Source organism: Lacerta agilis, chromosome 2, assembly GCF_009819535.1.
Source record: "Lacerta agilis isolate rLacAgi1 chromosome 2, rLacAgi1.pri, whole genome shotgun sequence".
NCBI lineage: Eukaryota > Metazoa > Chordata > Lepidosauria > Squamata > Lacertidae > Lacerta > Lacerta agilis.
This window is the reverse complement of record NC_046313.1, coordinates 113,834,546-113,858,653: the sequence shown is the minus strand read 5'-3', so window position 1 is coordinate 113,858,653 and position 24,108 is coordinate 113,834,546. Positions and strand designations below refer to the sequence as shown.

Below are 24,108 nucleotides of genomic sequence, written 5' to 3'. Positions count from 1 at the left end.
TTCTAGTTCCCAGGATACTTTGTGGGGAGCGGTGTGATCCTGATATATGTGTGTACAAGGGCAGGGGTCTGGCAAACATCCTTGCTTTTGACTTCCTGACTTTTCATGAAGACATTTTTTTTAATGCTAATAGGCCTTTATAGCTGTTTGACTTCTACAGTGGTACCTCTGGATATGAACTTAATTCGTTCTGGGGGTCCGTTCTTACCCCGAAACATTTCGTTTCCACAGGCGTGCTGTTCTGCGCAGGCGTGGGAGGCGGAAACCTTTCCTTCCGGGTTTGCCGCGTGCGTAGCCCGAAGCATTCGCAAAGGGGGGGGGGCGGTTCGTATCCAGAGGTACCACTGTATTCTGGATTAGCTGGTCACTTTACTTTTTATTTTTTAAAAAACAGTTTTTATGTTTTAATACTGTCTTGGCATTTCATGATGCAGCTGCGGAAAAAAATATGATCTTGTAAAATGCATAAAATAAATGTCAGTAGATCTATCAGGAATTATGGCCACGAGCAGTGTTTCCCCCCCCCTGGGGGTACACAGTGGTATGCATACCCCTAAACATTTTGTGAATCTTTGTACTTTTGTCCATTTACTGTATTTATTTTCTTCGATTTGAACTATAAAATGGAGATTTTCTTGAGTCAAAATGAGAGTACCCCTAAACATTTTTTTAAAAGAAAAAAAGCACTGGCCATGAGTAATTTAGGCCCATTTATTTTGATGGGTTTGCTCTAAATTCTGCCGGATTCTTGGCTTTTATGTTCTAATTCTGTTGTGATAGAGACCCTGTAATCGTACGTGGTACACACCACTTAAGAGATTTCTGAAATGTTAAATGGTTTCTAAATCCATTTAATTGATTAGACCTGGAGCAGACCAGGAAGCTCTTAATCTCAGGGTTGTGGGTCTGAGCCCCACATCGGGCAAAAGATTCCTGCCTTGGACCCTTCCAACGCTAGAAATTTTACGATTCTGTGATCTTTCTTTGCTATGCCCAGGGAGCTACCCCTTTTGTGACGGCCTAGAATGTGGCGCCATCAAAAGCCACGACTCTCTGGGTTACTGTGAGTCCCTCGGGCCGCCGGCCGAGGTGGAACCGGCATGAAAATGGACCCAGGAAGCTGTCCGCAAGGCGAGGTGCTGGACGGCAGCGGAAAGGACCCCCATGAGACCGTCGGAGAAGTTGTCCAAAAAACACCAGACGCAACCTTAGTTAAACAAGAGCCCTGTGAGGGTTTGCTTCAACACTGGGAAGCCCAATGGCAGGAGTTCCTGAAGATGGTGGAGTCCCCTCAGCCCCTCAGCCAGACTGGCCCGTTGCCGGAGGAGCCCAAGCCATGGGGCGACCCCAAGGCCTTCCTGGCTACCTTTGAGCAAGTGGCCGAAGCCTGCCGGTGGCCCCGGGAGGAGTGGGCAGCCCGGCTCCTGCCAGCCCTCGGCGGTGGAGCCAAGCAGTCTTTCCTTGCACTCGAAGCCCGAGACAGAGAGGATTATGGGAAAGTGAAGGCGGCCATCTTGCGCTGGGATGCCCTGAGGCGGGAGAAGCAGCGGCAGCGCTTCAGGGGCTTCTGCTACCAGCAGGCCAAGGGGCCGAGGGGGGCTCACAGGCAGCTCCGGGACCTTTGCCAGGCGTGGCTGAAGATCGAGAGGCACAGCAAGGAGCAGATCCTGGAGCTGCTGGTCTTGGAGCAGCTCCTGGCCATCCTTCCGGCCGATGTCCAGAGCTGGGTCAGGCAGTGGGGGCCAGAGACGTGCGCCCAGGTGGTGGCCCTGGCCGAGGAGTTCCTCCAGAAGGATGCCGAAAGGATGGAGAAGCAGGTGAGGAGGAAATGATATACAGATGGTATTTAATTCTGGCGCTGTGGGTTAAACCACAGAGCCTAGGGCTTGCCGATCAGAAGGTCGGTGGTTCGAATCCCCGCGATGGGGTGAGCTCCCGTTGCTCGGTCCCTGCTCCTGCCAACCTAGCAGTTCAAAAGCATGTCAAAGTGCAAGTAGATAAATAGGTACCGCTCCGGCGGGAAGGTAAACGGTGTTTCCGTGCGCTGCTCTGGTTCGCCAGAAGTGGCTTGGTCATGCTGGCCACATGACCCGAAAGCTGTACGCCGGCTCCCTCGGCCACTAAAGTGAGATGAGCGCCACAACCCCAGAGTCAACTTTCGTAGCTCATACCAAGAACAAACTTAGTTGGTCTCTAAGGTGCTACTGGAAGGATTTTTTTTTTGACTATGGCAGACCAACACAGCTACCTACCTGTAACTGGAATCATGGATGAAATAATTGTCACCCACAGGAAGAATAAGGATATAGTTTGAATGCTTCCAGTAGCACCTTAGAGACCAACTAAGTTTGTTTTTGGTATGAGCTTTTGTGTGCATGCACACTTCTTCAGATACACTGAAACAGAAGTCACCGGACCCTTATATATATAGTGAGAGGGTGGGGAGGGGTATTACTCAGAAGCATAGCTGTCAGCTTTCCCCGTTTTTTAAGGGAAATTCCCTTATTCCGAATAGGATTCCTCGCGAAAAAAGGGAAAAGTTGACAGCTATGCTCAGAAGGGTGGTGGGAATGGGTGATTGGCTGATAGGTGAGGTAAACCTATTGACGGTATCTGAAGAAGCGTGCATGCACACGAAAGCTCATACCAGGAACAAACTTAGTTGGTCTCTAAGGTGCTACTGGGAGGAATTTTTTTATTTTTTATTTTGTTTTGACTTTTGATGACTGTTAACGACTGCAATTGGTCTTACAGGAAAAAGCAAGGGGTGAGATGGCTAAAAATAGCTTTGTCATGTATAATGAGATAAGAAGCCAATGTCTCTATTTGGACCAGGTCTCTCCATGGTTTTAAGTTTGGTAATGAGTTACAATTCAGCCACTTCTCTTTCCAGTCTGTTTCTGAAATTCCTTTGTATTAAGACAGCTACTTTGAGATCTTGTATAGAATGTCCTGGGAGACTGAAGTGTTCTCCTACTGGCTTCTCTGTCCTGTGATTCCTGATGTCAGATTTGTGTCCATTTATCCTTTGGCGTAGGGTTTGGCCTGTTTGTCCAATATAGAGAGCTGAAGGGCACTGTTGGCATTTGATGGCATACACAATGTTAGACGATGAGCAATTAAATAGTCCTGAGATGGTATGTTTGATGTTGTTGGGGCCAGTAATGGTGTTATCCGGGTGTATGTGGCAGCAAAGTTGGCAATGAAAGAAGTCATCAAACCATCAATTCTAGCACGTGGGGAGCCACCTAAATTATATAATTTGGCATCTGAATGATTGGGATTAGTAATTTCATTGTAATTTGGCATTGTTATAATGAGGCTATTATTGGGAAAAAAATATTATTGGAAAAAAGCCAATGCAATTCTGGGCTGCATCAATAGGAGTATAGCATCTAGATCAAGGGAAGTAATAGTACCACTGTATTCCGCTCTGGTCAGACCTCACCTGGAATACTGTGTCCAGTTCTGGGCACCACAGTTCAAGAAGGATACTGACAAGCTGGAAGGTGTCCAGAAGAGGGCAACCAAAATGGTCAAAGGCCTAGAAACGATGCCTTATGAGGAACGGCTTAGGGAGCTGGGTATGTTTAGCCTGGAGAAGAGAAGGTTAAGGGGTGATATGATAGCCATGTTCAAATATATCAAAGGATGTCATATAGAGGAGGGTGAAAGGTTGTTTTCTGCTGCTCCAGAGAAGCGGACACGGGGCAATGGATTCAAACTACAAGAAAGAAGATTCCACCTAAACATTAGGAAGAACTTCCTGACAGTAAGAGCTGTCCGACAGTGGAATTTGCTGCCAAGGAGTGTGGTGGAGTCTCCTTCTTTGAGGTCTTTAAGCAGAGGCTTGACAGCCATCTGTCAGGAATGCTTTGATGGTGTTTCCTGCTTGGCAGGGGGTTGGACTGGATGGCCCTTGTGGTCTCTTCCAACTCTAGGATTCTATGATTCTAATTGAAAACCAATAAAAATGATTGTAAGGAAATAAATAAATCAATTGTTGCTCTCGCCCGTTTCCAGGTGCTCACTCTCCTCGCGGAGGCGGCCGTCAGTTTCACGGGCCCAAGCCAGGCTCCTGCAGATGCTGACCAGAAGCAGCTCAGCATGGCAGCCAAGCAGGAGGACTATGGCAGTGGCAAGAGAGGTCTGCTAGGTGAGCATTTTTACCTGCCCGGCTTCCTGGCGGGAGCGGAGAGAATCCCAGCAGAGCTCAGTCCGGGATCAGGCAGCGCAGCTCAGTGGCGCAGAGCATCTGCATGGCGCTTGGGAGGTTGCAGGTTCGAGGCTCTGTAGTCTCAGCTCCAACAGCGAAAGCTGCTGTGGGGCTCCCAGCTCCCCTCAGCCCCACCTGGGAGCTCCAAATTCATGGAGCCAACAGTGTCTACTATCTACGGTGGCCATGTTCTACCTCCACTGTTGGAGGCATCTCAGTCAGTAGAGCGTGAGACTCTTAATCTCGGGGTTGGGGGTTCGAGCCCCACGTTGGGAGAAAGATTTCCTCATTGCAGGGGGTTGGGCTAGATGACCCCCATGACCCCTTCCAACTCTATGGTTCTGTATTGCTGGGAATCACAGATATGGCTCTGCCCAGTATACCTGAAGGAGTGTCTCCACCCCCATCGTTCATCCTGGACACCGAGGTCCAGCTCCGAAGGCCTTCTGGCAGTTCTCTCCCTGCGAGAAGTGAGGTTACAGGGAACCAGGCAGACAGGGCCTTCTCGGTAGCGGCACCCGCCCTGTGGAATGCCCTCCCATCAGATGTCAAGGAAATAAACAACTATTTGACTTTTAGAAGACATTGGAAAGCAGCCCTGTTTAGGGAAGTTTTTAATGTTTGATGTTTTATCGTGTTTTTAATATTCTGTTGGGAGCTGTCCAGAGTGGCTGGGGAAACCCAGACAGATGGTAGTGGTAATAATAATAATAATAATAATAATAATAGGGCTGTTTTACTTAAGTGCTCCTTTAGGATCAAGTCAGTAGGCACCTTTCTCCAAACGGAGACGTCTTTCTCCAAATCTTTGCATTGTTGGTTAATCCATTGGAAAGACATTTTTGTAGCGGGCTCATTAAGAACATGGGAAGAGTTTCCTGGATCAGGCCAATGGACGGTTAGTCCAGCATCCTGTTCTCACAGTGGCCAAGCAGAGGCAGGATCCAAGCGCAAGAGCTCTCTCCCCTCCTGTGGTTCAGAAGTATCGCCTCCTCCAGTTGTGGAGGCAAAGCGTAGCCACCAATAGCCCTTTTCTCCGTAGAATCATAGAACTGTTGAGTTGCAGGGGGTCCTGAGGGCAATCTAGTCCAACCCCCTGCAGCGCAGGAATCTCGACTCAAGCCTCCAAGACAGATGGCCTCCATGAAGGTTCTTTTCTTACGTTCTCATTTCAAAATCTGGTTTCATTGCCCCTGGCCCCTGCTCTTCGCGAGGGCTGACCGTACACTTGTGATTGGGACGACTCTCTTTTTCCCTAGCCGCTGAAGGCTGTGTCGACGCTTGCGAAGAAGCAAAATACAACCCAGACAGTCTGGAGCAATTGGGGCTCCACGGACCCCCTCTGGAGAGGGCAGAGCAGAGCATCTCCCCGTGGAATCAGCGGGAGAATCGGAACAGGAGAGAGAGCCGTCAGGAGATCGACCCAGAGAAGACCACACGTGGCCCCATTCCTTTCGGAGGAGATCCCAATGATGTTGGTGATATCACGGTCCAGCAAAGAATCTCCAACGGTAAGAGACGGGACACGTATTCGATGGGTGTTTCTTAACTAAGTTTCAATCAAAGTAGAAATTAATGGACCTAACTTAGCTTCGTTCATCAGCGGGTCTACTTGGAGTAAAATGTGATTGAATATTACCCACTGCTTGTGAGAAACAAACAAACAAAAAATCCTTCCAGTAGCACCTTAGAGACCAGCTAAGTTTGTTATTGGTATATTGGTTTGTTATTGCATGCACACGGAAACTCATACAAATAACAAACTTAGTTGGTTTCTAAGGTGCTATTGGAAGGAATTGTTTTTATTTTGTTTCGACTATGGCAGACCAACACGGCTACCTACCTGTAACTAGTGCTTGTGAGAAAATATTCAACCAGAACTCTTAGGTGGAGAACCTCTTCTCAATGCAACCCACATACCACACTGGTTGAAATGATGTTTTTAATTGTTTTAGAACTTTAAAAAAGGGGGGAGGGATGTTACTGATGTATTTGTTGCCCTGGGCTTCCTTGTGAGGAAGGGCAGAATGTAAATTGAAATAATAATAATAATAATAATAATAATAATAATAATTATTATTATTATTATTATTATTTTAAAAAAATGAAACGATGGCAGTCACTCCCAGAAGGTATAGTGATACCCACCAACTTTAGTGGGTTGAAAAGAATCCAGTGGTACCTTGGTTTAAGAACAGCTTAGTTTATGAACAACTTGGATTAAGAACGCTGCAAACCTGGAAGTAGGTGTTTTGGTTTGTGAACTTTGCCTTGGAATAAGAACACGTTTCGCTTCCTGTTGAGTGTGTTCCATCTGTAAAATGAGTCCCCTGCTGCTATGGGAAAGCACGCCTTGGTTTAAGAATGCTTTGGTTTAAGATGGGTGACACCTGGCTTGAGAGCAGTACATGTGAAAAGGATCTAGGAGTCTTGGTAGACCATAAACTTGACATGAGTCAACAGTGTGATGCAGCAGCTAAAAAAGCCAATGCAATTCTGGGCTGCATCAAGAGGAGTATAGCATCTAGATCAAGGGAAGTAATAGTACCACTGTATTCCGCTCTGGTCAGACCTCACCTGGAATACTGTGTCCAGTTCTGGGCACCACAGTTCAAGAAGGAAACTGACAAGCTGGAATGTGTCCAGAGGAGGGCAACCAAAATGGTCAAAGGCCTGGAAACGATGCCTTATGAGGAACGGCTTAGGGAGCTGGGTATGTTTAGCCTGGAGAAGAGAAGGTTAAGGGGTGATATGATAGCCACGTTCAAATATATAAAAGGATGTCATCTAGAGGAGGGAGAAAGGTTGTTTTCTGCTGCTCTAGAGAAGCGGACACGGGGCAATGGATTCAAACTACAAGAAAGAAGATTCCACCTAAACATTAGGAAGAACTTCCTGACAGTAAGAGCTGTTGGACAGTGGAATTTGCTGCCAAGGAGTGTGGTGGAGTCTCCTTCTTTGGAGGTCTTAAGCAGAGGCTTGACAGCCATTTGTCAGGAATGCTTTGATGGTGTTTCCTGCTTGGCAGGGGTTTGGACTGGATGGCCCTTGTGGTCTCTTCCAACTCTATGATTCTATGATTCTAAGTTAATAAGCAAAAATAATTAATTAACAAGCAAATTAATTAATAAGCAAAAATACTAGTAATACCCAGCTGCTGGGAATCACAAATGAACTCTAGATGGTTGGCTCTTGCTGTCCTCATATATGCCTCTTTCTTTTCCTTCTTTTCCCCCCACATTCTGTTAGACGGCAGGCAGGCGAGAGCGTTCGAAGGGCAGCATGGTTGGCAGCAAGCGGAATGGTACCCGATCCCTCCTGGGTGCTCGCGAAACGACCCCCCTCTCTCGGGGCATGAAAGAGCCCCAGCTCAGAAAGCTCCCTACCGGTGCGGCGAGTGCGGGAAGAGCCTCAGCCGCAAGGACAACCTGACCCGGCACCAGCAGATGCACGCGGGGAAGAAGAAGCCCCACCAGTGCTCCTCTTGCCCCAAGACCTTCCGGGATAAGTCTCACCTGATCCGCCACGAAAGGATCCACACGGGGGAGAAGCCCTTCAGCTGCGCCGCCTGCGGCAAGAGCTTCAGCTGCAACTCGTATCTAGTGGTCCACGAGAGGATCCACACGGGCGAGAAGCCGTACGCCTGCTCCGCCTGCGGCAAGAGCTTCAGCTGCAACTCGTACCTCCTGCGCCACCGGCGCATGCACACGGGCGACCGGCCCTACAAGTGCGCCGCGTGCGGGAAGCGCTTCGCCTGCAGCTCCAACCTCATCCTTCACAGGCGGACCCACACGGGCGAGAGGCCCTACGAGTGCACCTCCTGCCCCAAGACCTTCCGCCAGAGGTCCCACCTGATCTTCCACGAGAGGATCCACACCAAGGAGAAGCCTTTCCAGTGCCTCGCCTGCGGGAAGAGCTTCGGGCGCAACGCCCAGCTGGCACAGCACAGGAGGAGCCACACGGGGGAGAAGCTCCACAAATGCTCCGTGTGCTCCAAGCGCTTCAGCTGCATCTCCTACCTCATCCAGCACGCGAGGATCCACCAGCGGGACAAGCCCCACAAGTGCCCCGACTGCGGGAAGAGCTTCCGCCGGAGCGCCGAGCTCTCCTCGCACCGCAGGATCCACACGGGGGAGAAGCCGTACCGGTGCTTCGAGTGCGGGAAGACCTTTGGCTGGAGCGCGGGCCTCACGTCGCACCGACGGACCCACACGGGCGAGAAGCCCCACAAATGCGCGGCCTGCGGGAAATGCTTCAGCCGCAAGCGGCTCCTCCTCGCACATGGCAGGGTCCACATCGGGGAGAAGCCCAATGAGCGCTTTTGAGTGCGGGGAGAGCTTCATTTTGAACTCGTGAGCCGCGAGGAAAACCCACGCAGAGGAAGCCGTGAAAACTGGTGCTGGCCTGAAACCTTGGCTCCACCTAAACATTAGGAAGAACTTCCTGACCGTAAGAGCTGTTCGACAGTGGAATTTGCTGCCAAGGAGTGTGGTGGAGTCTCCTTCTTTGGAGGTCTTTAAGCGGAGGCTTGACAGCCATCTGTCAGGAATGCTTGGATGGTGTTTCCTGCTTGGCAGGGGGTTGGACTGGATGGCCCTTGTGGTCTCTTCCAACTCTATGTTTCTATGGTTACTCATAGGGCTTTTCTGGTTAATCAGAATGCTCCCTGGAACGAACGAAGGAAAAACACAACAGGAACCTAATGTGCAATAAAATAAGAGAACACCCCCCATAGGACTTAAAATCAAATTATTCAGAGACACCTAACTCTCAGATAGGTGTACAGTCATACCTTGGAAGTTGAACGCCTTGGCATGTGGAGGGTTTGGCTCCCGAACACCACAAACCTGGAAGTGAGCGTTCCGGTTTGTAAACGTTCTTTGGAAGACGAACGTCCAGCGTGACTTCTGATTGGCTGCTGGAGCTTCCTGCAGCCAATCAGAAGCCGCACGTTGGCAAAGGAGGTGGTTGAGAGAAACACCTACAGAGACAGGTGTCCCACCCATTTTTTGCTTTGGTCCCGCCCACTTTGGGCTTTGCCCCCACCCCCTGCTGACTCCGCCCCCACCCCTCTGCTGGCATGTGGCTCCCAAGGGAATGTAGACCCTGACAGAAAGGAAAAAACAGGTTTGTTAGCCCGTCTCATGAGAAAGTTATTGTACCCTTATAGGGAGAAGATAGGGACGCTGGTGGCACTGTGGGTTTAACCACTGAGCCTAGGGCTTGCCTATCAGAAAGTTGATGGTTCAAATCCCCGCGGCGGGGTGAGCTCCCGTTGCTCGGTCCCTGTTCCTGCCAACCTAGCAGTTTGAAAGCACGCCAAAGTGCTAGTAGATAAATAGGTACCGCTCTGGCGGGAAGGTAAACGGCGTTTCCGTGCGCTGCTCTGGTTCGCCAGAAGCGGCTTAGTCATGCTGGCCACATGACCCGGAAGCTGTATGCTGGCACCCTCGGCCAGTAAAGTAAGATGAGTGCCACAACCCCAGAGTCGTCCACGGCTAGACCTAACGGTCAGGGTTCCCTTTACCTTTACCTAGGGAGAAGATGTCGCTCATTTTGGTACAGAAAGAGGTCCTGTCTTCACCACCTCCAATCAAAGGGACCAGGGAGCTAGAGACGTCTGGTGAAGGTTCGATCCCAAGCTGAGCTCCGGAATGAGCCCATTGGGACCTCATGAGACTCGTACTTTCAGAGTCGGCAGGTGTGGGGTTGTGCGGTGAAAATCTCTTAATTTGCACCAGTGGAGGGAACCCCTATGATAATTCTAAGGAAGCCGGGGAGCGGGGGGATGGGATAAAACACACTTCCCTTCATTTAAAAAAGTTTGAAGACTGTTTCATTACCAATGATTGTTTAATCGGTATGACGTTTGAGCAGTTTTTGATTCATCATCGAATGGATTGAAACAAATGAGATTGAGGCATTCAGTTTTCTTTCATTGAGCAGCAGTTCTGGGAAATCGTTGGAATCTTGCAGATGTATCACAGAATAATACATCTGGGGGGGAGGACAGAGTAAAGAGGTGCACCTTTGTTAGCAAACGTCCGGCACGGGGGGGGCAAGTTGTGAGGCTGACCCCCCAGGCAGGGACGAAGCCTGGGTGCACTCCTGGCTACTCGAGTCAAGTGGCACATTGATATGCAATTGTTCCCCAACGTGAAGAACAACACACACAAGCCATTAAGGCTAAACTATTTTATTGTAGATAAGATGCAGAGTGTGTCTCTGCTTGCCAGCTCAGTAAGTCAGAGCTTTGCATAATCATAGAATCATAGAGTTGGAAGAGACCCCAAGGGCCATCCAGTCCAACCCCCTGCCAAGCAGGAAACACCATCAAAGCATTCCTGACAGATGGCTGTCAAGCCTCCGCTTAAGGACCTCCAAAGAAGGAGACTCCACCACACTCCTTGGTAGCAAATTCCACTGCCGAACAGCTCTCACTGTCAGGAAGTTCTTCCTAATGTTTAATGCATCTAGCATTTCTCTCTCTTGAGCCAGAACTGAAACCGAAAGTAAAGATATACAGAGACATCACATGATTGAGAAAGCAGACAAAACAGCTGTCTTTCTCATGGGAAAAACACAAGTCATACCAGCCTCGCTGCTGCTTTTGCAGCACGGTCTGTACCAATATCCTAACAACCTTCAGGATTGGTTTTCTGCATTGCAGGGGATTGGACTAGATGAACCTTGGGTTTCCTTCCAACTCTTGTTATGTGCAGTGGACATTCGCGGAAAACACCATTTAGGTTACTCTGAAAGAAGATATCGAAGCGCTCCAGATCATTTGCTTGGGTATATATTCCAAATAAGAGATACAAAAAATTAACAGCAGCACGCTCCCCACAATACAAACCCCACTAAACGGTACCCCAGATCAAGAGTCTGTTCGGCAGCCTCCGCTTTTGTAGCTGGAGTCAGTCCAGGGCCTGCCCTCCCAGACCAAGTGGGAAAAGACCTGCAAGGCAGGGAGCAGGTTTTTGAGGACTCACAGACAATGACGGGATCTCAGGCGGCAGTATGTCTTGAGCAATACTGAGATAGATGGATCTGACTCTGTTTAAGGCAGCTTCCCATTTTCCTACTGTGCCCTGTTCAGAAAGCTTTCAATACCCTGTTTTTAAGAACATAGGAAGTGCCCACCCTGTTCTCACGGTGGCTGTAAAAAATTGGGATTTGGCTCATAGCTGTCAACTTTTCTCTCTTTTTTTTAAGGGAAATTCCCTTATTCCGAATAGGATTCCTCGCAAGAAAAGGAAAAAGTTGACAGCTATGGTTTGGCTTTTGCTGCCCAACTCCCCAAGGGACTCGTGAGTCCCCTAAATCCATGATTGGTGAGAGAAGAATGGATGCAGGAGGCAGTGAAAAGCAAGGCTGATCTTTATTTTTCTGTTGCAATAGAGTTCCCTCCCCTCCTTGCAAGGAAGTAGGAGAAACCCTGAACAAATAAATTAAGACTTGAAATTGCCCACTCCTTAGCCCAAGTCCCCACCCCAAAACATCATACATTTCCCACAGAAATTTGAGCAAAAAATAAATAAAAATTCCTTCCAGTAGCACCTTAGAGACCAACTAAGTTTGTTCTTGGTATGAGCTTTCGTGTGCATGCACACTTCTTCAGGTATCTGATTTGCAAGTGAAAAAAAAAGACAACGGGGGGGGGGGAGCTCTCCCCATCTCCTTCCCCCAACTGCAAATGAATATTTGAGGTCATTTTGGAAGAGTCAAAATGGCTTTTTGGGATTGTTCTTCTGTGCTAAAGTAAAGTATCATTTCTCTCAAAGGCATCTTCCTATGTGTGCAACTTAAGTTTTACAGCAGTGCCCCTGGGGAACGTTGCAAGTAGAACGTTGCATTACAGCCTCTTGACCATGGCTAGTAGCCATTGATAGCCTCAACCTCCAAGACCAATCTTTTAAAGCCATTTACAGGTAGGCAGCCGTGTTGGTCTGCCATAGTCAAAACAAAATAAAAAATTCCTTCCAGTAGCACCTTAGAGACCAACTAAGTTTGTTCTTGGTATGAGCTTTCGTGGTATCTGAAGAAGTGTGCATGCACACGAAAGCTCATACCAAGAACAAACTTAGTTGGTCTCTAAGGTGCTACTGGAAGGATTTTTTAAATTTTCTTTTAAAGCCATGTTGGTGGCCATCCCTGGCTCCTTTGGGAATGTGTCCCATGTAACTGCACTGTGTGAAGAAGCATTTTCTTTTGCCTCCTGTGGCAGAGCGTTCCGTAATCAGTTTTGCTCTGCTGTCCTGGAAAGAAGACATTTCCTTTTGCCTATCCCGAATCTTCCAATGTTAAGCTTCCTTCGATGTCCACAGTATTAAATAGTGGGTGGACATAGCAGATGACACAGTGATTCTTCAAGCAACTCTGTTTATTCTCAGGCTGGAACAGAACTGAACTGAAGGGCTCAGCAGCCTGCTTATATAGAACTCAGCTACAAGCAACAGTAACAACTTTCTGTAGTTACCCAATCCCTGAATGTCACTTTCAATCCCTCATTTGCATGTGCGGACCTGAGTGAGAATTGCAGCAGCATGAACTATATACACACACCCCTAGTGGCCTAGGGTGAGAACTTCAATACAAAACACACAGGTTCTCACATTAAGAGAGAGAGGGGGTGGGGGGGGGACCTTTCTCCATCCATCTGCTTTCTTTGATCAAGGGAGGATTTGTGGAATATGAAAACTTGCTCACTACTCAGGGAAAAAAAACTTTTTATTGGTCCTAACAAAAAGCACCATTATCTTAAAAATTAATAAATAAATATTAGATTCTAACCCTTACCCATGCTTCACCACAAAGGGAGGAAACACAGCAACGCGAAAACACGATATTAATTATAAGTGAAAAAGAGTTTGCAATCAAAAGAAAATGGTGGGTTGTTTAAAATAATAATAATAATAATAATAATAATAATAATAATAATAATAATAATAATAATAATAAAGCTTATATCTCAGGTGTCAGAGTCTAGGATAAAAAGGTGCTTCTTCAGCCTATGATGAAAGCTATACTGTACAATTAAGGTGTCAGAGGAAATTCTGTGGCTGTGTGCAAAAGGGGATTTTTTCCACTGCCTATGGAGGAGTTAAAACAAGAGAGTTCCTTGGAGGACCCTTCAGCTTCCTAGAAAGGAGGACACGGAAGTAGTGAAAACATAACCCAGGATGTAAACACTGGAAAGCCCCCCCTTTCCTGTTCCATCCTCTTTTTCCCTCCCCCCCGGAAACTGACTCTTTTTTTTGGTGTGGGGCTATGCATTTAGGTGAGGTTATTATTACACAATCTATTCGTTTTGTTGTTGGGGCTGGAGCTCCTGAAGGAGAAGCCCGATTCTGGGAAGAAAAGGAGAGCAGACCAGATCAAAATGGGAGGGGGGGGGGAGAAAGGGAAATTGCACCTGCAAAGAAGATTGGTGCAGCAGGTGAGAGGTGGTGAAGACCAGGCTGGGCTGCAGCGTTTCTGAGACACCGTCTCCTGCTGATTGACGTGGGTCTTTCACGATGGGATGCTTCCTAGTGGTCGATAATGCCTTGCACCTAGAAAGCTAGCAGCCCAGGGTTCTAGCCTCCGCCTCCTCCCTGATGTGTTATTAGCTTTACATAAGACCCCAGGTTCAATCTCCATCCAGGTCGCCCACCGAAGGGTAAGATGTGAAGGGGATATGCTCTGAGTGATTTGCAGCAAAAGGGGGGGGGGCTTTGCATGCAGAAGTTCCTGGATTCAATCTCCCGCTACGTTTGTAATCTTGCTGTACATAGCCGTGATTATTTTATGAGAGGGCAGTATATCAGTGCAGATATCTATCTAATCTATCTATCTATCTATCTATTTGTCTATCTATCTATCATCTATTTATCTATCTATCTATCTATCTATCTATCTATCTATCATCTATCTATTTATCTACCAGTATTAGGGTTGCCAGGTGTCCACTATTTGAGTGGACAGTCCACTTTTTTCACATTATGTTCACTATGCCCCCCCCCACAAAATAGTGGACATTTTTTTATTCAAAAGCTTTATGATGAAATGGTATTTTAATACGTGTTGAAATGTTTGTAAGAAAATATATAATTTAATTTAATTTAACCCCCCCTTGTCCACTATTTTTTGGAAGTAGACCTGGCAACCCTAACAGTATCTATCATCTATCTAAGTGTCTGTCTGTCTATGTCTTTGGCACCTCCAGGTAGGGTTGGCAATGTCCCTTGCCCGAAATGACTTTGCCCATTATTGTACACAATACTTGGCTGGGTGGGTCTGACTGCAGGGAGCTGTTTCCAATATTCCTGCATGCATTGGGCTGCCATATGTCTCGAATTTCCCGGACACAGCTGGTATTCTGCCCTCGTAAGCAACGTCCGGTCGTAAAATCTCTGAACATTCCAGGAAAATGGAAAAAGCTCAACAACTTTTGTGTTGGGATTTTTTTTCACTTTTTTGAAATATGGCAGCCCTGTGCATGCAGGTATTCCCGTCGCTGCCATATGGTGTTGGGGGCACGTTCAGTGACCCGAGCTTCCATCTTCAGGTTATAAACCAGAATAGCAGTAGCAATGGCATTTCTTCTTCTTTTTGTAAAGGTTAGAGATTTAGGATGTGCGTTTGCTTTGTTTGTTATTGAGGTGTGTGGCTTTTTTAAGCTATGAGGCCCTGTGTGTGATGCAGGGACTCCCCATCCTCTCTCAGGGGGGGGGGCATTTGGTTATGTGATCCTCACCCCGCAGGTCTCATTCTCAACGAGAGGATAAATCCGTGGCCACAGTGTGGCATTTGTGGTTAGAGTGCTGGGCCAGGAGCTGGGACATGGGTTCAAATCCCCGATCGACCGTGATGCTCACTCTGTGATTTTGAGGGCCAGTCGCCTGCCTCTCGGCCTAACCAACCTTGTATGAGGAAGGAGCAAAACATCTATGCCACCTTGATCTCCTTGGAGGAAAAAGATGGGATATAAATGAAATAAATAAATAAATAGGCCTAAATAAGATAAGAAAGAAAATAAGCTGGCATGAAATGTTTGCTGATGATCTTGAAACAAATGTTTATCTGTGTTCCTTTCTTCCTCTCCCCCACCCTCTGAAGAAGAAATCCCCTTTCCTGGGCATCTACGGAAATATTCGGAGACTGTCAGTGTCCTGCGGAGGTATTGCCACCAGCCTGCAGATGGAAGACCTGCTAGGCCTCAGACTGGTGGAAGGGTCAGAGGGATCTGGGGGAAACCTTCATGTTACCCAGAAATACCCAAGAAGGACGCCACATTCGCAGCAAAAGGTGAAACAGGAGCCAAGGGAAGGGATCCTTCAGTGCTGGGAAGCCCAGTGGCAGCAGTTCCTGAAGGAAGTGGAGTCTCCTCACTCGGAGTGGGGGGTCCCACAGTGGCCAGAGGAGCCCACCCCCTGGAACGACACCAAGGCCTTCTTCGCCTCCTTTGAGCAAGTAGCCAAAGCCTGCCAGTGGCCCAAAGAGGAGTGGGTGGCTCGACTCCTGCCGGCCCTCAGCGGACAGGCCAAATGGGCTTTTGGCAGCTTGGAGGCCAGAGACAGAGAGGATTATGGGAAAGTGAAGGCGGCCATCTTGCGCGGGGACGCCATCAGCAGGGAGAAGCAGCGCCAGCACTTCCGGCGCTTCTGCTACCAGGAGGCTGATGGTCCGAGAGGGGCCTACAGCCACCTCCAGGAGCTCTGCCACCGCTGGCTGAAGGTGGAGAGGCACACCAAGGAGCAGATCCTGGAGCTGCTGATCCTGGAGCAGTTCCTGACCATCCTGCCTCCAGAGATCCAGAGCTGGGTCAGGGAATGTGGCCCGGACAGCTGTTCCCAGGCGGTGGCCCTGGCAGAGGGTTTTCTACGGAGGCAGAAGGAGACAGAGAGATGGGAACAGCAGAAGGTGAGGAGGTCAAATCCAGGTGGAGGAACCTCAGGTACGGGGGGCCAAATGCATCCCCTAGCACCCCTCAGGACACTTCCCTTAACCAGCTCTGCTTCAGACCCTCCTTGAGTGTTTATTGTCTGGCTGGGGTGACAATAATAATATAATAATTTATTACTTATACCCTGCCCATCTGGCCAGGTCTCCCCAGCCTCTCTGGGCAGCTCCCAACAGAATATTAAAAGCACAATAAAGCGTTAAACATTAAAAACTTCCCTAAACAGGGCTGCTTTCAGATGTCTTCTAAAAGTCAGATAGTTGTTTATTTCCTTGACATCAGATGGGAGGACGTTCCACAGGGCAGGCACCACTACCGAGAAGGCCCTCTGCCTGGTTCCATGTAACCTCACTTCTCGCAGGGAGGGAACAGCCAGAAGGCCCTCGGAGCTGGACCTTAGTGTCCGGGCTGGACGATGGGGGGTGGAGACGCTCCTTCAGTTATACTGGGCCGAGGCTGTTTACGGCTTTAACGTTCAGCACCAACACTTTGAATTGTGCTTGGAAACGTACTGGGAGCCAATATAGGTCTTTCAGGACTGGTGCAATATGGTCTCGGTGGCCACTCCCAGTCACCAGTCTTGCTGCCACATTCTGGATTAGTTGCAGTTTCCGGGTCACCTTCAAAGGTAGCCCCATGTAGAGCGCATTGCAGTAGTCCAAGCAGGAGATAACCAGAGCATGCAGCACTCTGGTGAGACAGTCTGTGGGCGGGTAGGGTCTCAGCCTGCATACCAGGTGGAGCTGGTAGACAGCTGCCTTGGACACAGAATTGACCTGCACCTCCATGGACAGCTATGAGTCCAATATGACTCTCAGGCTGTGCACCTGGCCCTTCAGGGGCACAGTTACACCATTCAGGACCAGGGGGTCCACCACACCTGCCCGCCCCCTGTCCCCCACAAAACAGTACCCCTGTCTTGTCAGGATTCAGCCTCAATCTGTTAGCCGCCATCCATCCTCCAACCATCTCCAGATTACTTTCATCGCCTTCACTGGTTCTGATTTAAAAGAGAGGTAGAGTTGGGTATCATCTGCATACTGATGAACACCCAGCCCAAACAGGATGCTATACTAGATGGGCCATTGGCCTGATCCAGCAGGCTATTCCTGTGTCCTTATTGTCACTAAAGCATTGCGAGTTAGGTCCAGCCAGGAATTTGCAGACCTTTGGCTAAAACGGATTCATGTTTCTCGTTTCAGGAGCCTTTGCCAGACGAGGAGGGTGCTGTGGGTTTCTTAGGAACAGAGCGAACCTCTGTGCTTCCAGGCCAGACCCAGCTACGCAGAGAAGCAAAGGAAGAGAACGACTGTGGTGACAGCCTGCTGGGTAAGCATAGAATCACAGAATTGTAGAGTCAGAAGGGATCCCAAGGGGTCATCAAGTCCAACCCTGCAGTGCAGGAATCACAGCTAAAAAACCTACCAGGGATGAGCTGCTGAGCTCATTAGACATGACACTAATAAAGTTAACAGAAATAACAAAGGTAACAGAAATCACTGGGTTAAAGCTGACCCAAAGTCCAGAGGTAGCATCATTATCAATTTACAAGGGGGTGGAAGGTTCATAGGCCATGAAGGACTTGCTCACAAATTTATTGACAGCTGCATGAATTATTTTAGCTAAGAAGTGGAAGGGGCGAGCAGAATACAAAATGGAAGAATGGTATAAAGAGGTGTGGGATATAGCTATTAACGATAAATTAACATGTGCCATTAAGGTAAGACGGGGAATATGCAGGAGAAATGATTTTGAGGCGATATGGAAGGTGTTTGTAGAATTTGTACTGTTAAAACGGAAAGGGGTCAAACCATCGCAAGAGGACTTGAAATTTTGGGAGGCTGGATAGTTACAAGGGAATGGTCTCGGGGGTGGGGTGCACATTGTTATTCTTATTTATATATGATTATTACTTTGTGTAAAAACACAAACAAACAGTTAACTCCAACTTTGAGTGGTGTGATTTACTGCCGACTCGCTCTTTGACAGGTTCACTGGCCTGATCCCTCAGGCTAATCTTATGTTCTAATTCTTTCCAACAGATTACAGGCAAACGAACGAGCACAACGATCTGCAGGCAAGGCCCAAGCCAGTGGAGTTGCATCGGGCATCCCAAAGGAGGTCCGTTGATTGCAGTCCCCGGGGTCCTGAGCAGGGGCAAACTGCTCCGAAGGAGCTCAGAACCAAAACCCGGCAGGGAAACCACGTCCGGAACAGATTGCCGGTGTCCGTTTCCCCTGCGGCAAATGGAAAGATCTTCGGCGGAAGCCCGCCGCCCCAGACGCAGAAGATGAGCGTTGTGTCCGGGGAGGACTCGGGGGGAAATGCTCCGGAGAGGCCCTACCACAGGTGCTCCACCTGCGGGAAAACCTTTGGCCAGAGCTCACACCTTCTCTTTCACCAGAGGACCCACGACGTGGAGAAGCCATACAAGTGCACCCAGTGCGGGAGCAGCTTCCACTCGCGCCAGGGCCTCATCTACCACCAGCGGAGCCACGCGGGCGAGAAGCCCTACAAGTGCTCGTTCTGCGGGAAGACCTTCAGCCAGAGCTCCCACCTGCTGGTCCACTGCCGGAGCCACACGGGAGAGAAGCCCTTCAAGTGCCCCGCCTGCGGGAAGTGCTTCAGCCGGAACTCGCTCCTGACCGTCCACGAGAGGACCCACACGGGGGAGAAGCCCTACAAGTGCTCGCAGTGCGGCAGCAGGTTCCACTCGGGCTCGGGGCTCATCAACCACAAGAGGATCCACGCCGGTGTGAAGCCTTACAAGTGCGCCGAGTGCGGGAGGGACTTCATCCGCAAAGCGCACCTCACCAGGCACCAGAGCGTACATGGCGAAGGCAAGGCCGGCACCTGACCCTCCTGTCTTTCGCTGCAGGACAGGTGGGAAGCTTCTTTTGGGGGCTTTCTGTTCGGAAGACGAGAGAACATGGCAGAGGGATGCTGGGGGTGGCTGGGGAAATCCAGCCAGATGGGCGGGGTACAAATAATAAATATTATTATTATTATTATTATTATTATTATTATTATTATTATGCGGTTTCTGTCTTAGGAAGAGGCATCCTTTAAATGGGTCTGGGGCCAAAAATAAACTCCTTTTTGTTAACCGCTCTGTAGTGGGTATAGGGGCAAAATTTGTCGCCTCTTCTGGGGAGGAAAAAACTTAAACATGATGCAGAGTTTCCAAAAAAATAGAAAAAGAAAAAAAATAGACCAGAGGCAATTGTACTTCATCCAGCAGAGCTTTACTTGCTACTGAAGGCAAATGAGCATAATGGCCACAAATCCAGTACATTCAGGATTGGCACAGTCCATAAAAATCCAGTTGCAGCGCTTACAATAAAACTTGTTGTTCAGTCGTTCAGTCGTGTCCGACTCTTCGTGACCCCATGGACCAGAGCACGCCAGGCAAGCCTATCCTTCACTGCCTTTCGCAGTTTGGCCAAACTCATGTTAGTAGCTTCGAGAACACTGTCCAACCATCTCGTCCTCTGTCGTCCCCTTCTCCTTGTGCCCTCCATCTTTCCCAACATCAGGGTCTTTTCCAGGGAGTCTTCTCTTCTCATGAGGTGGCCAAAGTACTGGAGCTTCAGCTTCAGGATCTGTCCTTCCAGTGAGCATTCAGGCCTGATTTCCTTCAGAATGGATAGGTTTGATCTTGCAGTCCATGGGACTCCCAAGAGTCTCCTCCAGCACCATAATTCAAAAGCATCAATTCTTCGGCAATCTGCCTTTTTATGGTCCAGCTCTCACTTCCATACATTACTACTGGGAAAACCACAGCTTTAACTAACTTTAACTAAAACTTACAAACTTATAAGACTAAACCTTAACACCATAGCATACAGAAACAGAACACTAGACAAAAAGAGATAGAAATAGAAAGTAAAACCCAGGATCCTTTTGGCCTGTATTTATAGTCAGCATGACCAGAGAACCAGTTTAAGCCAGCTGTACTCAGCTTCTCTGAAGGCATAACCCAAACAATCATGAAGCTTCTTTCTTACAGAGAAGCTTCCAGAAGCCTCTTGAATGAATTAGAATAGGAAAGATCTCTACACATCAGATCAATACTTTCTCCACCAAGAAATGTAAACCGACAGAATTCACAGAATTCACATTTGTCATCCTTGCAAACAAGCCCATGATATTTATTAGCCTGTGGGACTTTATAGTTTTTATTATAACTAGTCTGCTAAGAAGCTAGTAAGAGAGCCAGCAAAAGTTTGCAGGGTCAGTGGGGCTGTTTGGATTTTCGGCTTCCAAAAATCATTCGAAAACTGGAACTGGTTTCGATTGTTCGGGAGCTGATTTGTTCGGTAGCCAAGGCGTTCGAGATTCAAGGTACGACTGTATTCAGATTCAAAACACCTTACAGCTGTTTCTTGGTTCCCTTCTTATTCTCCTTGCTCTGAAGGGTGTCCCATTCCAAAAGCTGGAGGGAGATGCCCAGCAATCAAGGGACGGGTCTGCAGCCTTTAAGCTTCCACCGAGGAAACCAAAACTCACCATCCTGGATTATTAGCTAGAATCAGCTTTACAAACAGGTAGTGTGCTCCAGAGTCAAGAACACACACACACACACACACACACACACACACACACGAGATTTTCACATTAAAAAAAACCTCAGGTGGATACTGATTGTGGGACAGGGAAGAGGGAAAGGGAAATAAAGGATAAAACACCAGAGAAGAACGTATATGGGCAGAGGACTAAGAATTACTATGTACTGCATGCATTTCCCCATAAACATTTCAATAAATAAAATTCTTTCGCAAAAAGTGATTGAATGGTTTTTAAACTGTCGCTGGTAACTGGTCGGTTCCGTGTTTTGTTGGGGTATCATACAGTGTAGAAAGTTCTCAGGCAATTCAGCCATACCCAAACAGTTACCAAGTTTTTTAAGGGGCAGTGTGTGTAGCTCTTGTATATCAAGAGCCATGCTAGATCCAGCCCATGTAGTCCAGCATCCTTATCTCGCAGTGGCTGGCCAGGTGAGCACAAGAGGACACTCCCCCCCCCCCGTGGTTCCCAGCTAGTGGTATTCAGAGGTATCCAGTAGCAGGGAGTTCCATTGTTTAACCATGTGCTGTGTGAAGAAGTACTGAGAACAGGATGCTAGAGAACAGGCCAGTGGCCTGATCCACTTTGAGCTGCTCTAACGTTCTAATATAGCAAGCGGAGCTTTCGCTGATTAATCCAAACCACTAAGATGAGCAGAAAATATGCATCGGTACCGAAATTTGTCAGCAGCTAAGCCAGATACACAGAGACCAAGTCTTCCGGGACTCACAAATGTAGGATGGACTCTAAGCGCCTTCAGTCTGTGAGGGTCTTAGCATTTGTCAATCGGAGAGTTGTAGAGGTGGGAGGGACCCCCAGGGTCATCTAGTCCACCCCCCCCCCGCAGTGCAGAAATCTAAACTTGATCAAACATGACAGATGGCCTTCCAACCTCTGCTTCAAATCTCCCAAGGAAGGAGAGTCTACCACGTCTCACAGGAGTCTGTATCATACTACTTTGAACATTCATGGCTTTGCCTAAAGTATTCTGGGAGATGTAGTTTGTTAAGGGTGCTCAGACCCTTCTAGGACGTGGTACGTGGGGCACCCACCCCTGCACAGGGGGGCAATTTGATTTTTAAGGGGGACAAATCAAGAATGGCCTTTTAGGCTTCCTCCACGTGAACAGGAGTTCACTTTTTGAATAATAAGTATCTGAAGAAGTGTGCATGCACACGAAAGCTCATACCAAGAACAAACTTAGTTGGTCTCTAAGATGTTACTGGAAGGAATTTTTTATTTTATTTTGAATAGTAAGAGTTATATGTCATTGGGGGGGAGCATCAGGATTTTAGACTTGCTTAGGTGGGGCATGGCCCAAAAAAGGTTGGGAGATGCTGTTACTCTCCTCCCAGATTCCCAGTTCCTTGTGAAGAAGAGTTGAAGGGAGTTGGCTCTTGTGCCCCATGAGGGACCCCCCCCCCCGAGGGTCATCTAGTCCAACCCCCTACAATGGAGGTGTGACGGATTGGCCCTAGGGTGGAGGAGTTATTACATCCCGGCTCAGAAGGAGTTAATATACCTTCAACTTAACTGACAGCTCATCCTTGGGGTCCCCAGTTTAAAAGGAGGGAACAGCCGTTTTGACAGTTGAGAAGAGGGAGGGTGTGTGTGGAGACAGGGAAGAAGAAGGGTTTGGGGCCAGGATAGTGGTGGTTTAGGTTAGGATTAGTTTAACATGAAACTATAGGTTGAAAGATGTTTCTGTATTACTACAAGATGTTTCTGTATCACTAAGATTGTGAATGCACGAATTTTTACATCAGCTATGTTCTCCAGAAAATAAGTTCAGTTCTTTTTGGTGCCAAGGAGGAATCGTCATTATTGGTCCAGCAGGGTATCAAATCTCACAGAGGTGTGGACTCAAGAAAGGGTAAAACTTACCTGAGGAAAGGGAGGTGATAGTTTGTGTCATAGTCACACAGAAAGGTGTTAGATGGTGAAAACCTAGAGTGCCACGAGGTTGCCAGGGTGTTGAGGCAAATTGATACAGTGGGGATCCGAGCTGAGTGAGGCCCTTTACTGTAGGCAAGAGGTTGTTCATTTAAATAACCCAGAGTATTGAGGATACCAGGCCACGAAAGCTGGAATTAGGCTCTCATTACTAGAATCATAGAATAATAGAATCATAGAGTTGGAAGAGACCACAAGGGCCATCTAGTCCAACCCCCTGCCAAGCAGGAAACACCATCAAAGCATTCCTGACAGATGGCTGTCAAGCCTCCGCTTAAAGACCTCCAAAGAAGGAGACTCCACCACACTCCTTGGCAGCAAATTCCACTGTCGAACAGCTCTTGCTGTCAGGAAGTTCTTCCTAATGTTTAGGTGGAATCTTCTTTCTTGTAGCTTGAATCCATTGCTCCATGTCCGCTTCTCTGGAGCAGCAGAAAACAACCTTTCTCCCTCCTCTATATGACATCCTTTTATATATTTGAACATGGCTATCATATCACCCCTTAACCTTCTCTTCTCCAGGCTAAACATACCCAGCTCCCTAAGCTGTTCCTCATAAGGCATCGTTTCCAGGCCTTTGACCATTTTGGTTGCCCTCCTCTGGACACGTTCCAGCTTGTCAGTATCCTTCTTGAACTGTGGTGCCCAGAACTGGACACAGTATTCCAGGTGAGGTCTGACCAGAGCGGAATACAGTGGTACTATTACTTCCCTTGATCTATATGCTATACTCCTATTGATGCAGCCCAGAATTGCATTGGCCTTTTTAGCTGCTGCATCACACTGTTGACTCATGTCAAGTTTATGGTCTACCAAGACTCCTAGATCCTTTTCACATGTACTGCTCTCAAGACAGGTGTCACCCATCCTGTATTTGTGCCTTTCATTTTTTTTTTTTTGCCCAAGTGTAGTACTTTACATTTCTCCCTGTTAAAATTCATCTTGTTTGACTAATAAGTCCTTGAAGTCAGAGGGGTTTGTTTTGAGGCGAACGGAGTTGGAGGGTTGGTTCTACTCCTGTACCCTTTTGGACACGATTTTAGTAATTGAAGGGTGGGGTTCGTCGCTGCAGGAACTAAAGCATCCATGACAGGTGGCCACCCAACCTCTGCCTAAAAACCTCCAATGAAGGAGAGTCCATCACTGTCGAATAGACGAATGCGCATTGGGTTTAAACCTGAGTGGCTGCAGGGTTGCAGCATAAGGATCGAGCTAGGATTTACCGTCACCGCCACCATCTAACAACGCTGCTTCTATACTGTCCATCATTCATTTAAAAAAAAAAAGGAAAACCACTAGGGTGGTTTACAACCGGCTAAAAATCCAAATGAGCTTAAACAATGCCGCTGGTGCTTTTCAAGCTATCTTGGGGTTCGTTTGAATGGGAAGCGGCGCAGGGATGCGAACAGCCGGCGGATCAAATGCGAAA

General features: G+C 48.0%; 1 protein-coding gene across 1 annotated transcript in view; it reads left to right on the top strand.

The window, feature by feature from the left end:
• The first annotated feature begins 1,064 nt into the window (after positions 1 to 1,064).
• Positions 1,065 to 24,108, top strand: part of LOC117042501 — a 35,110-nt gene continuing 12,066 nt past the window's right edge. Inside the window, exons 1-8 of the mRNA XM_033142046.1 lie at positions 1,065 to 1,817; positions 4,024 to 4,156; positions 5,476 to 5,727; positions 7,466 to 8,531; positions 13,775 to 13,877; positions 15,317 to 16,120; positions 17,363 to 17,489; positions 18,203 to 19,012. Of these exons, the coding sequence (XP_032997937.1) occupies positions 1,101 to 1,817; positions 4,024 to 4,156; positions 5,476 to 5,727; positions 7,466 to 8,531; positions 13,775 to 13,877; positions 15,317 to 16,120; positions 17,363 to 17,489; positions 18,203 to 19,012 (4,012 nt within the window). The 5' untranslated portion in view covers positions 1,065 to 1,100. The remainder of the gene's footprint in view (positions 1,818 to 4,023; positions 4,157 to 5,475; positions 5,728 to 7,465; positions 8,532 to 13,774; positions 13,878 to 15,316; positions 16,121 to 17,362; positions 17,490 to 18,202; positions 19,013 to 24,108) is intronic.